At 32.2% G+C, this 15,218-nt stretch overlaps 1 protein-coding gene across 5 annotated transcripts in view; it reads left to right on the forward strand.

Moving 5' to 3' along the window:
* The window catches only part of LOC145292185 (ubiquitin-like modifier-activating enzyme 6), a 577,203-nt gene that overhangs the window by 554,802 nt on the left and 7,183 nt on the right, over positions 1-15,218 (forward strand). For all 5 annotated transcript variants that reach the window (XM_080138474.1, XM_080138476.1, XM_080138473.1 and 2 more), the window contains 5 exons: positions 927-1,007; positions 4,079-4,207; positions 5,794-5,845; positions 9,079-9,142; positions 9,618-9,687. In XM_080138474.1, coding sequence (XP_079994600.1) covers positions 927-1,007; positions 4,079-4,207; positions 5,794-5,845; positions 9,079-9,142; positions 9,618-9,687 — 396 coding nt within the window. The remainder of the gene's footprint in view (positions 1-926; positions 1,008-4,078; positions 4,208-5,793; positions 5,846-9,078; positions 9,143-9,617; positions 9,688-15,218) is intronic.

Genomic DNA, 15,218 nt, shown 5'->3' on the forward strand with positions numbered 1-15,218 from the left:
GACCACCATTAGTGTATGATTACTACTTCCTATTAATTACCGTGTTATGTGACCAGGAGTTTAAGAGTTTATCAGTTAAATATTTACATATACACATACTGTTTTATTTATATAGATTTCGTTCTTGTCCAGAATTTCTCTGATTAATAAACTGAATAAATAAAAAATGAAAAAAAATTTGTATGATGTACGTACCCATGATGAAAGGAAAATATCATATTCCAAAAATTATATAAATTGATTGAGAAGTTTTATTGCTAATAAGACAATCAAATTTTATGAGTAACTGACAATTTTAAAACAAAGAGAGATAACAATAATTCAAACCTGTAAGATTGATGTTGTAATGCCTACGAATTCCCATTAATCACTTAAAAATAATTTACTTTATAAAAATAAAACTACTTGATCAATTTACATAATTGGGTATGTACACCATACAGATTTTATTTTTATTTTTAATATACGAATAATGCTGGACAGGAACTATTTTTTTCATTTGAAAATTTTATAACATTTTTTTATTTTAAATTTTATAGCATTTTTTTTGTTCTAATGATATTTTTAAAGAATGTTTTAAAAAAAATATCCCGACAAACCCGCTTAGCAACAAAATCACACCCCTTCACTGTTGAGGTTCTTAAATGCCAGAAAGCTTTTTACGTTTCTTCCCTCAAACAGTTAGACTTTGGTATTCCCTTTCTGCTACCTTCTTCCCAGACTGTACTGATATGCAGAAGTTTAAATGTAACGTAAACCAACATCTTTTTAATCTTTCCTACGCATGGTTCTAAATAGTAGCCCTTACGTCTGAGTAGCTATACGCCTTGTTAGGGTGAACATGAGTAAAATAAATAAATAAATAAAATAATGTTATTTATTGCGATTGATTTAGATTATAATGCAATTATTTTTTTTTGGGACAGTTTGAAAGTTCTTTCTGCCAAAAAGCTAACATGGTGAACAAGTTTTGGTCAATTAATAAAAGTCCGAGCGAAGTGATTGAGGTAAGTTAAAGAAACCTGAACCGTAAAGTACAAAATTAGTCAAATCTGTTATTGAATTACTCTGACATATTTTTTGGATTATTCAGATCATTATTCTGATCTTGGGGGTTATTCTCACAACGTTTTGCCAGATGTGACCTCTGACCTTCTTCAGAGGTACCTTGACAAGATTTCTTCTTCGTGGATGGTAGAAAAAAAAATGTTTGTTCCTTTTCCAACAAACCATAGTCGTTAAAATTGAAAATGTGTGATGGGTTTATGAAATGAAAAGACCATCAAATTGTTTCCATTTTTGTATTAATTTAGTCCATATTAATTTAGCCAACATTAGTATAATCCATATTAATATAGTCCAAATTAATTCAACTCATATTAATTTAACCCATATTAATATAGTCTATATTAATTTCACAAATAAGAATCATTGTGAAGATACCCCTAGAAAAGGTCAGAGGTTACATTGTCAATAGTCAAAACAAATCCTTGCTCTGTCAGCAGGGCTGTAGAATACGCTTACTACCTTCCTGCAGAGAGTAAAAGTCTCTCAATGGGACCACCTGTTCGCCATGGGTGGCGACCCGCAGCTCAAAACTAGATGGACAACTAATACCAGTGGTACAACATACCAAATTCTTAGGAATCATTTTTGATAATAAACTGAACTTCAAGGAGCACATTAGCAACTTAAAACAAAAATGCTTTAACATCTTAAAAATAATATCTAAACTAGACTAGGGAACAGATCAGGCTGCAATACTCAAAATATACTGTACACATCAGATGCAAACTAGACTATGGTTGTGCCATTTACAGCTCCACTTACAAAATAAAAAAACTACTAACCATACATGAGAAACTGGGAGCCTATCGAACCCCATCAATGGAAAGCCTGTATGTAGACGCCCATGAACCACTCCTAAATTTAAGATGGGAAAAACTAACTTTGCAGTACACAACAAAACTGCAAAGCAATCCTGAAAAGCTAACCTACGCTACTACCTTCAACCTACAATTTATAAACTTTTATTTAGGGAAACCAAAAAGTATACCTTCTTTTAGACACAGAATTAAAGAAATGCTACTTCAAATAAATGAAAAATTAGACAACATAGTTACACAAAAAATAACTAAGAGAACGCCATGAACATTAAATAAACCAAACATTGACCTAACACGCACTAAATATAAGAAAAACATCACAAATAATTGAATAAACAGAAGCAACTTCAGAAAACTTGGAGAAAAATACACAGAATACAAAGAAATATACAGATGGTTCAAAAACCATAAATAGAACAGATGCAGCATATACAGATGGGCAAAGCCAATACCAAATACGACTGCCCAATGATACCTCAACATACATAGCTGAACTACAAGCCATCAAAATGGCACTCAAATATGTCAAAGACAACAAACAAAAGTCCATCATATATATAGACTCCCTATCCTGTATCATGGCCCTTGAAAAGGGAAAAACTAAACACCCTTTTACCACAGAAATTATACAGGAATATAATGAAATAACCGAAAAAGGTAAAATAATTATAATAGCCTGGATACGAAGCCATGTTGGCATCCCAGGAAATGAAAAAGCAAACAAACTGGTTAGAGAAGTCACACATCATCAAATCAAAAAAAAATCAAAATAACATAGACAGACTTGAAAAGAAAAATTAATGAACATCTGGAAAACAGGTAAGAGGAATGGAATACGTGCACAGAGAACAAATTGCATGAATATCAGCAAAGAATCAGAGATGAAAAACAAAAGGCTTTGAAGAGGAGAGGAGATTGTACTGAACCGAATATGAATCGGACACACAAAACTCATTCCTACCTAATCAAAGTGAAGGAAGCACCAAACTGCACACTCTGCAATTCACAAATAACAAACATTTACTGACTGTAGAAGGCCCAAACACATCCAGAAGAAATATTTTGGAACAGCAAGCATTGGAGAAGTCTTCCAAGAAGTGGAGCCTCAACAAATTGTAAAGTACTTTCAAGAAACAAATTTATCCAAACTCATGTAAACTAAATAAATAACATTTTACTTTAGAAAAACAAACTTTTTTTTTACTTCTGAAAACAAACTTTTCAGTAAATTTAAAACATCTTTCCAAGAAATTTAAAATTTTCTATATCAACAAACCTTATTCTTGGCATTAAATAATCCCTAGAGGTTGAAATGCTGTTAAACAAATCCAAATAATACATATTAATTCCAATCTGCAAAAATTAGAAACATTACTCTGACAAATGTTTGGAGTAAGTAAAGACGGTGTGTAATGAAGTCTGGCCTTTTTCACCAGGAAGAGATCCTCTGAATCTTTCATTTTTCACAACATTTCACCCTGGTCTGATGGTTCTTTAAATGTTGCAAGTTTTTGTATTCTCTTCCACACATGCATCTTACTTTCAGATTTAGTCGGTTGTTTTTGGGACGAAAACTTGTCAGTATTAGACCTTGCTTGCTTTTCAGAATCCCTTGATGTATTTTGTTTTTGTAGCTCATTGTGATTCCCTCCTTGCAAACAATACAACTTGAGATGCTGATCTAGGTATCCAGGTTTCCATAGTTTCCCATTATGAAAGTATCAGTATTAGAATAAGACATCCTGATAGGAAAACTGACAGAACTCCTCTTCACTGACGCCATAATTCACACGACCAACAATACTCAGTTTTGCTGTTTCTCGCAAAAACTCAACTGTGTGTCCTTCTTAAAGCAGCTATTCCCCTCATATGCAAATTAATATTTCCCTCGCATGCAACTTAATATTTCCTTGTCATATGCAAATTAATATTCCATCATATGCAAATTAATGCCACAAATAAAAAGAATTCAGCTACAAACACAAGTTCTTAACTTTTTCTTTTATCCAATTCTTGCATCTAACAGGCCAAACAGGTGTGCTACTGCTTGTGTAAGTGGGATCTTCTATTATAATTTTGTAAATCTATTTGTCATTCTCTCCTGCAATCTGGGATAATGACCAAAGTTGCCATATTTTCCTATTATTAACATGTCAATATTGGAATAAAACATTGAAAATGTTTTCTTGTAGCGATTGTTGAATGGTGAACCGATTGACAATGCTGTGCCAGTATCACGCTATCTTCATAATGCGCCACAAACTTGGGATCAATGCATTCTTCTTGCGAAAGTCAAGTTTGTCAAATATTTTAACTACAAGGTAAGGCACACACTTTCTCAGTTCTTTTGAGAAAATAATTTGATTGTGATTTTATCGACCAAAAATATTTGGATCAATTTGAATAGACAAGTTTGGAAAATAAATCAGAAAACTTTTGAAATTTATTTTTTCACTTCTTTATGGATAAATTACATTGACACTGATTCTTGTCAAATCCAGTTAAGTGATGTTGAGTTTAGTCAATACTTAGATGGGTGACCATTTGGGAACATTGAATATTGCTGATTATTGTTGAAATAAGTTAGCTTTAACTGAACCTTCTTCGTAACTACAAAAAAAAAGATTTTTACAAGATTATAAAAAATCTTTTTTTTTTTAAAGAATTTTTTTTTATCTCACAAAAATCTTGATGCCATTGCATCTCTTAACCTAAATTATTTTTAAAGTATTATTTATTAAAATTATATTTTTTTTTTCAAGTGAAGTAATCAGCATTTTCTTCAACATTTTATTAAAAAAAAATTTTTTCCAACATTTTATTAAAAAATTATGATCTTTAAAATAATTTTATTTTAAATAAAAAAATTTAAACTAAAATAATTTCTTAGTGATTTTCATTTATTGGTCAAAACATCTGCCTGAAAAAAAAATTAGTAAAAGAAAAAGTTTTTTTTTCTTTTTGATAAATATTTAATTTTAAGTATTTTTTAAAATCTATTTTATTAATACTTTAACTTATCAAATATTTTTATGTAAATTAAAATTGGAGGGAGGAGGAGAATGAGAAAAAAATATCATTGTTTTTCTTGTATATACAATTAAGATTTAAAAAAAAATCTTTGTTTTTCTTGTATATACAATTAAGATTTTAAAAAAATCTTTGTTTTTTTTGTATATACAATTAAGATTTAAAAAAAAAATCTGTTCAAAAAGAAATAAAATTTAGTAATTATTTCATTTTTGATAAAAATAAGAATTGTTTCTAACATTACATGATGGTACATGACACAATGTTTGTGAGTTTGATATTCAACAATTTTAAGACGTTTAAAACAATTTTCATTTGAGATTTTTTTTCCTGCCTTTCTTTATAATACAGTAAAATAATGTTGAATTAAATTACATATTTTCAACTCTATATTTTATGAAATTTTCAAAGTTCACAATTTTGGCCATAATTAAAATATTGCTAATTACTTATGAACTTTTTGGTGTTTGGTCGGAATAAGAATGAAAATTGAAAATAAAAAAAATCGAATTTCAACAAAAAAACGAATGTTATCCACTTAATTGTCATGTCGCAATTAGTAATAGTTTACAACATTAAAAAACGTTTACCTTTGCGATTTCATGATCCATTGATCTGCCATTATTATTAACTTAAACAAGGGAAGTAACTCATCGTTTGGAATTCTGTTTTATTATTTAAGTAAAACTTGCAATTTTTTTTCAAAAACTATTTTCATTTATAGTCAATATTTTACTTTATCATTTTTCGTAATTTTTGGATATGTTACTAATTTCGACAGGACCATTAAATAGATAACATGGGTTTAATTGAAATTCAATATTTCGATTTTCTTTCTTATTCCAAACACCAACGATTGATCGTTTGTGTATTTCAGGCTCAGCATTTGCTTCGTGCATTTCCTCTGGATACCAAATTGACGGATGGAGGTGAACTATTTTTTTTTTTTTTGATAATGTTTTTACACAATATTCAGTTATTTGTTTTTAATAAGGAATCAACACTTATCAAAGCTAAAAGCCATTTGAGAATAAAGGTTAATGAGATGTTGAATATTGAATGATGAAGACTATTATGAGAGGATTGAAAATGATTAATAGAATGAAGTTTATTATTTATGAAAACATTATATCACAAATATTTGATGACATTTGATTTTAAGATGAACATGTTGTAGTGTGCAGGAAAAGTCCCATTTGAAATGAGTTCTTGCTGTGAATGTCATACAAGAAGAAACAAAAGATGCCATAAAACAAAACAACCAAACCAAACACCATGAATAAATAATTGAAGATATTAAGAACTTGAAGTGTAAAGTCTTTTTTCCAAAATCACTGGATTCGACATTAAATAACCCAAAAAGGGTTGATATGCCGTAAAACAACTAAACCAAAACAAAGCAAATGAGAGGGTAGAGAAAGATTAAAAACATCACTTCTATGAGAAAAAAGTCTGAATAGAAAAGAAGAGATCACATCCCACTAGATTATGAATTTGATTTTGAATTATATCAAAGCAGTAGTGAGCGGCACCTCCTCGGATGTAGCAGTAGTACTCTTTCTTAGAAAATATATGACTCTCATATAGGTAGACGATCGCATCAGGAGTTCAATATTTTCTAGGGCATTAGAATGAAAATGAAGTATACAATTAATAAAAGTTGGTTCATTTTCATAGAAAATGTTTCAACTGCCACGATCGGAATGCAAATCAGAAACAATTGAACATGAGAATCATCGAATGAAATCAGTAAAATTTGCATAAATTCGTTCTATCCAAACGAATGTGAATTGTTGATAAGAAATGCATATTGCTTTTAAAATTTTTCAAAACAAAGTCTTAAAACATTTTTGTGCAGCAAAATTTCATATGAGAGAATTGTTAAGTAAATGCTGTTTGACATTTCAATGTGAAATCTTTCTTGCAAAATGAAAAAAATTGAAGTACACAATACATATTGTTAAATTTGCTCAATTAAACATTGTTGTATGCATTATTCACACTGGCAGGAGAAAATAGGAATTAACTTTTAATCGAATTGTAGGTATAAAAATCGGTTAAAAACAGTATTTTGCATATAAAAATAAGTAGAAAGTGGAAAATTCCATTTGAAGTTAAGAGTTCTTGTCCGGAATTCTTCCTAGATTAAAAAACAAAAATAAAGAAAAATCTGTATGATGTACATACCTGTGACAAAAAATAAATTATCATATTCCAAAAATCATGTAAATTGATCAAGTAATTTTATTTTTTATAAATGAATTCATTTTTAAGCGATTAATGGGAATTTATAGGCATTACAAGATAATTCTTCCAAGTTTGAGTTATCTCCTTTGTTTTTGGAAAAGTTTTTTAAATGACGGGTGAGGCAGTCACTCCTCCGATACTCATAAATTTTGATTTTCTTTTTTTAAATAAAACTACTTGATCAAGTTATGTGATTTTTGGAAATTATTTTTTTTTTTTCATCATGAGTACATAAATTTTCTTTATTTTTAATTTTTTAATATAGAGGGAATTCTGGATAAGAACGGTTAAAAGATTAGCTTTAGGATTTGAATAAAATATGTTGTAATCATTTTGTTATATCATTAAAGTTACAATAATAATAAGAACACAACAGGGTACAAGTTTTATTAAACAACAAAAAAATACCAAATTTTATGGCTGAATGGTGATCTCTCCACACCATTTTGCACAAGGGAGATAATTCACAATAAATCAAAACTAAGTTTTTTAGAAAACCCATTAACACATGGAGGTGTTGGGGGCTAGAAATTCCTATGAATCCGTTAAAAATGATTTTTTTTTTATAAAAACAATAAAAATAAAACTACTAAATCAATATAATAAAAAAATTAAAACTACTAAATCAATTTACGTGATTTTTGGTGGCCGATATTTTATTTCCATCATGGGTACATACATTATAAAAATATTTCTTTGTTTTTGTTTTTTCATGGAAGGAACTTATGGACTAGCACTGTAAAAAAACTACTAACATCACAAAAGTAGAAGAATCATTCTTTTTGGTATTTTATCTCCATTACAACAATAGCCTCCATTGTCATTACGGCTGAGAGACATCATTATCCATTGAGCCAATTATTTATAACTAGCGGGGGTACCCGGCGTTGCCCGAGTGTTTGTTTCCGGGAGGGGGGGGGTTTAAAAAATGTTATGGTAGGTAAGTAGGAAGGATCAAACCCGGAGTCATGAGTAAAAGTAGGAAAATAAAGTGTGAAAAAAACAAACAAAAAAAACATCTGCAACGTTAACAGTTCGGCCACCAAGAAAAGTCCATTCCAGTTGTTTAGGAAAAAAAAAACAAAAAAAAAACGACTACGGTAGGTTGGCGCGAACGTGAAAATATAATGTGATTTGTCCAGCACGCTAACCACTACGCCACAGAGCACTGCGGCTTAGTTTAGTTATTTTAAATAACTTCACATGAAAGAACTATGAAGCCAAACCGGTGTTCTCTTCTCAACTGTTCCTTGTGAACGATCCCCAAACGGTGTTAAGTGGTGACAGGGGGAGGAGGAATTTTTGAGAGAGAAAATATTTTACCACTTCCATTGATCTTAACCGATTTTGGCCGTGACTTCTCAGCAGAAAAATTATAGAAATCTAAGATTATCGAGGAATTTGAGAAATAATAAGCCTATAACACAACTCAGATATTGTTCTGCCGTTTGTGCATATTATATTTGCATGAAATATCTTGATTTTTAATCCTATGAATGTCAAAATCAGACGGGAAAAAAATGAGTTCATATTATTATAAGATGTGTGTGCCAATGACAAAAAGACCATTTTCTGCTAGCAAAGATTATAAGCCATCTATTGGGGTTTAAAGCCCTCCTCCCATTACTGAACGTTGCAAAATGCTAAACAACATTTCATGAAATATTTTAATTCTTTTCATTTTCAATCAACTGCTTTTATCGACAATTTGAGTTGATTATATTACGAGCAATCATAGATCATTTATTACTTGTTGGAATGATGTTGGAATTATTGCAGACTTTCTTTTAATTTTGCTGCTGCTGCTGCTGATGATGCTTAGCATTCTAATGGGATTACCTAAACTATCGCATTTCATATGTGCATTCAAACAAATGACAATGAAATCTAACATTTCATTTCCTTCCTCTTTTAGGAATGTTTTGGCAATCCCCCAAACGCCCTCCTGTGCCAGTGACTTTCGATTCAACAAATCCATTGTAAGTAATTCGTACTAATCGTCATTCACAAAATAACAATCAACGATATTTTACAGTTTATTATTGTTTATGACTATTAAATAAAAAATATAAATATTTTTGGGTTTGAAAAAAAAAGAATCTTTTTTGTTTGTTTATTTTTTCCTTAATTTCTTATCTTTTTTAAGCAGTTAAATAAGTACATAAATGGAGTTTTCTCAGATAATGTTTTCATACTCCCCAGCTTTACTCTTTAAAAGCAGCATGCTTGCCTCCAACTAATATCACATGCAAATCCAATAATTTTCAAAATGAGAACTATTGATGTCTTGATAGTTATTAGTTTAAAAAGATAATCATTTCGTTTTTTTTTTTTTTTAAGGCTTATTTTTAAAATTGATTTAAATTGTTTGAATCTTTCTTGATTGCTGATAACGTTTCATTAAAAATGTGTGTCTTTTCTAAAAGCTCAGTTTCCTTGCCCTTTTCTCCGTAGGCATCTCCTTTTCATCCGCAGTACAGCCCGTCTCTACGCCGATGTTTATCAGGTTCAGTATAACGAAGAGGTAAGTCCTTCCCTCCTCCTCCTTGCTAGTTTCATTTTAAATAATGAATAAATACATTTCTAGCTTAAACAAAAATCACAGTCATGTAATATAAAGATGGGTACATTTGATGACGACACCACACTCTATAACAGACATGAAGGGAAAATGAATGAACACATATTCACGGAAATCAAGGAAGACCTTCAGTCTGTAGTTGAATGGGAACATAAATCAATGGTAACATTCAATGTTACCATTGATTTAATAATTACAAAACACCTTCTCAACTACTGATTACTATAGCTAATGATACATTACTTGAAAGTACTTTGTTCAAATTTCTCAACTTAATGTGCACAGGGAACATGAATTGGAACAGATACATTGAGAGCATTGCCAAGGCTGCTGCAAAGAAGGTGGGCTCTCTCTACCATGCTAGAAAGTTACTTACGCCTGAGAATATCCTGTACCTCTACAAGGCCACCATTTGCCCATGTATGGAGTATTGTTGCCACATTTGGTCTGGTGCATCTGCTACTAGTCTCTCACTTTTAGACCTGGTGCTACCAGATCAGGCTGCCTATTGGCTTCCTGAGACGAAACGCACCTACATCGATTTCTGTTTTTGTTTTCTATTCTCTTTTGTAAAACTTAATTATGTTCTACAAAAACAAAATAAAAACAACAGCCCCCTCCCCTTCCCCCCTCCTTTTTTCCTTCTCTACTTCCTGGTTGACCCTGTCGGCAGGGCATTAGAATACGCCGACTGCCCCCCTGCAGAGGGTAAAAGTCCCTCAACGGGGCTACCTGTTGGCCGTGGGTGGCAACCCGTGATGCCTAGGAAAAGGATCCTGGTGGCTGAGCAACCGATGCCTAGGGAAAATAAAGGTACCTGTAGCAACACTCTACTTTGGCCTTGTACTAGGCTAGACGGGCGGTTGGAGAGGCCCGATCCAACCAATCGGCTAGTCATGTCAAGCCCTAACACTTACACTGAAAATGTCAATTATAACATCTAAATAAAATTAAAAAAAAAAAAACAACTTAATCCAATTTCATTACTACAAACATAGACAAACCAGTTAAGTGTTAGAAGGCGATGGCAAGGGCCAATCAATTGATGAGACAAAAACCATACAACTGCTCCCTAACGAACGTTTCTATCAAACTGGGAAAGAAGAAACTAAAGGAGGAAACAGGAAATGATGGAACAAACTCAATCAATTGAGTATATCTCTTTTGTATCCCTGGGATGAAAGGGCGAATGGGTTTCCCCCCTAACATCTCCCAATTTCGGGCTCCGAGGAGGGTGGGGAGCAAGAGAGATGAAAATCTAAACAAACTTCTATGGATATAATAAACCCAAACAAAAAACCCAGAAATCAAAAAAATACTACAAAATCGAAAAGAACCCACTCTGACGTAACCAGCTCAGACAGTGAACAAGAATATAACTATGAAATAATTGATAAAGAAAAATATCCAAGATTCATAGTAATCGAAACCTTGGAAGGAAAAAAGATCAGCGATCTATCTCCATTCCTAATTGAAAAAATTCTGTCTCAAAACAGCAACCCAAAAACAGCAAAAAAAATGAAAAATGGCAATCTACTTGTCACAGTCGACAACTATAAAGACGCAAAAAACATCTTAGAGATGGAAAAATTCCATATCTATAAATGCAAAAGTTATGCTCATGAAAGACTAAACACATCAAAAGGTGTTATAAAAAGCCATGAATTAAGCTTGGCTACAGCAGAAGAAATAGAAAATGCCCTAAGAAAACAGGGAGTAATCGATCACGTCCGAATAAACATAAAAAGGAATGGTCAAACCATACCTACAAAAACCTACATACTAACTTTCAATACACCAAAAATTCCCAAAGAAATAAAAATCGGATACACAATAGAAAAAGTAGAACAATATATACCAGCCCCTCTGAGATGTTATAAGTGTCATAAATATGGACATAGCAGAGAAGCATGCAAAGGACAGAAAGTATGTGGAAAATGTGGCTTAAAAGAACCTAACCATACTGAAAGTGAATGCCCAAACGAAACAAAATGCCCAAATTGCCAAGAAAAACACCCAGCATACTCTAAAATATGCAAAATCTACACAAAAGAAAAAGAAATAGCCGAAATAAAATACAAACAAAACGTGCCCTTTCCTGAAGCAAGGAAAATAGCAAGCTCTCGAGAAAAAATAAACACTTACGCAGACATTACAAAAACTTCAAACCAAACAACCCAAAACCAAGACCTACTTAAACTAATCTCCGAACTCAAAAATCTAATTGAAACTTTAAAAACTAACCAAAACGAAAACAAGAAACAAATACCAGTATCTTTGAAAACTCAGTCAAATGATCTAAAACAAGTCCCAAAGAACAAAAAAGAACCCGAACAACAAAAACCACAAATAAACCGTGAAAGATCCAAATCACGTACAAGGACAAAAGCAGAAGATAAAAACACAATATCTGGAAAGATGGAAACAGAACGGGAAAACACAAATCCTCTTTCCAAAAACCAAAGTAAACAAAAAACAGAGACAATACTAATCGAAAATGAAAACAAATTTGAATTGATTGAAATCGAGAGTCACAGGAAAAAATCTAGCTCCAAAAACAGAACTGATCAGGAAGAGAAAATGGAGACTGAGGAACCAAGCAGTTCAAGTAAACACAAAACAAAAACCACTCAAAACACAACAAACCAATAGAATAATAGATATAAAAACCTAAACAAAAACCAAACAGAAAAAAAAAAGGAAAAAAATTAATAAACAAACGAACTTACTTATGGAAATGAATAAAAACATCATACAGTGGAACTGTAGAGGCATAAAACCAAACTACGAAGAAATCAAACATATAATAGCACAATATGACCCCAGCATAATCGGCCTACAGGAAACTCTTCTAAAAGAAACGGACACCATCAACTTCAAAGGATACCACATCTACAATCAAACAAACAGATCACAAGCAGATAATCGACCCACAGGTGGCACTTCAATTATAATAAAAAAACAGATACCACATATAAAATTACAACTCCAAACAAACCTTCAAACAATAGCAATTAAAGTTACACTTCACCGACCAATAACCATTTGTTCGATATACATTCCACCTAAACATAAACTAAACAAAACCGAAATTGAAGATCTTATAACACAACTCCCCATACCTTTTATATTAATGGGGGACTTCAACGCCCATAACAAAATGTGGGGAAGTGAGAATATTAATCAAAATGGGAAAACCATTGAATCATTACTGGAATCACCTGAAGTAACTATATTCAACGACAAAACACACACATACCTTCACCCAGGCACAGGAACAACATCAGCTATCGACCTAACACTATGCTCCCCCACAATATTTATGGACTTCCAATGGGAGGTACATAACGACCAGTGTGGCAGCGATCACTTCCCAATTTTTCTCAAAACCCAAGAACCTACAACAGAAGAATCAAAACCAAAATGGCAAATTAATAAAGCTAACTGGACTGAATTTAGCAAACTTTGCACAAATCTAATTAATCAAGAAATAGTTAACAAACCAGATCCTATGTTAGCTTTCACCAATACACTAAACGAAATAGCAACCAAGACAATCCCAAAATCTTCCACCAAACCACACCCAAAATCAACGCCATGGTTCACAATAGAATGTAAGCAAGCAATAACCAACAGGAAAAAAATGCTAAAAAACTTCAAACTACATCCTACAAAACCCAACCTTCAAAAATACCTACAAGCACGAGCAAAAGCACGCTATATTATAAAAAAAAGCAAAAAAGAAACCTGGCAAAACTATATTTCCAAATTGAACAACAACACGCCATCAAAAAAAACATGGGAAATAATAAGAAAAATAACTGGAAAAAAACTTGGAACACCAATAAATAATATAAATACACCAAATGGTAGACAAACTATAGACAAAAAAGAAATAGCAAACATAATCGCAAATGAATTCAGCCAAAACTCATCATCCAACCACTACTCCCCCAAATTCCAAAAATACAAAAACAACGCAGAAAAAGAAAAACTCAATTTCACATCCAATAACAAAGAATACTATAACACCTCTTTCACTATAACAGAACTAAAAAATGCAATTCATAAAAGTAAAGATACAGCTACTGGTCCAGACGACATCCACTATCAATTTCTAAAACACATGCCAGACACATCTCTCAACATTCTCTTACAGATAATTAACAAAATATGGTGGACTAACAATTTTCCAAAACACTGGCTCGACTCCAATATCATCCCAATTCCTAAAGCAGGAAAAGATCACTCCAACCCTACCAATTATCGTCCTATCGCCTTAACAAGCTGTATATGCAAAACAACAGAAAGGATGGTCAATACAAGACTAATGTGGCATTTAGAAAAATATAACCTCATTTCTACACACCAAAGCGGATTTAGACAAAATCAAGGTACTAATGACCAACTTATTCGGCTAGAAACATATATTCATAACGGTCTAATAAGAAACCACCACGTGGTCTCAATCTTTTTTGATATCGAAAAGGCGTATGACACCACGTGGAGATATGGAATCTTGAAAGATATTCATAATATGGGAATCAGAGGAAACCTAGCAAAATTTATCCAAGAATTCCTATCCCACAGAACATTTAAAGTATGCTTAGGAAATACAACATCAGATCAACACACACAAGAAACAGGGGTACCACAGGGTAGCGTACTTTCTGCCACCCTTTTTCTAATTAAAATCAACAGTATAATCGAAAATGTTAACATGGGATTCGAAAAAACACTATTTGTTGATGACTTTTCAATAACTTACTCATCACCAAATATGCCAACTATTGAAAGACAAATGCAACATTGCCTTAACAAAATAGACCTTTGGGTTAACCAAAATGGATTTAAAATGTCCAAAAGCAAAACCACATGTATCCACTTTTGTAGGAAACGAAAATACCACCTTGACCCACAGCTCAAACTAGATGGACAACCAATACCAGTAGTACAACACACCAAATTTCTAGGGATCATTTTAGACAACAAACTAAACTTCAAGGAGCACATAAACAAATTAAAACAAAAATGCTTAAAAGCAATAAATATCTTAAAAATAGTATCAAAACTAGATTGGGGAGCAGATCAAGCTACAATGCTCAAAATATATCGCTCACATATCAGATCCAAACTGGATTATGGTTGTGCCATATACAGCTCTACTTACAAATCCTACAAAAACAAACTACTAACAATACAGAATCAAAGTTTAAGACTCAGCCTGGGAGCCTACCGAACTTCTCCAATGGAAAGCCTTCATGTAGAAGCCCAAGAACTACCCCTGCACTTAAGATGGAAAAAACTAGCGTTACAATACGCAACAAAACTACAAACCAACCCCGAAAACCCAACATACAAAACTACCTTCAACTTACAATGTACAAACTCTTATTCAAGGAAACCAAAAAGTATACCCTCCTTTGGACACAGAATTAAAGAAATAATACATCAAATCAATGAAAACCCCGACA

This window comes from Euprymna scolopes, chromosome 13 (assembly GCF_053919585.1).
Source record: "Euprymna scolopes isolate OS-2025 chromosome 13, ASM5391958v1, whole genome shotgun sequence".
NCBI classification, from domain to species: Eukaryota; Metazoa; Mollusca; class Cephalopoda; order Sepiida; family Sepiolidae; genus Euprymna; species Euprymna scolopes.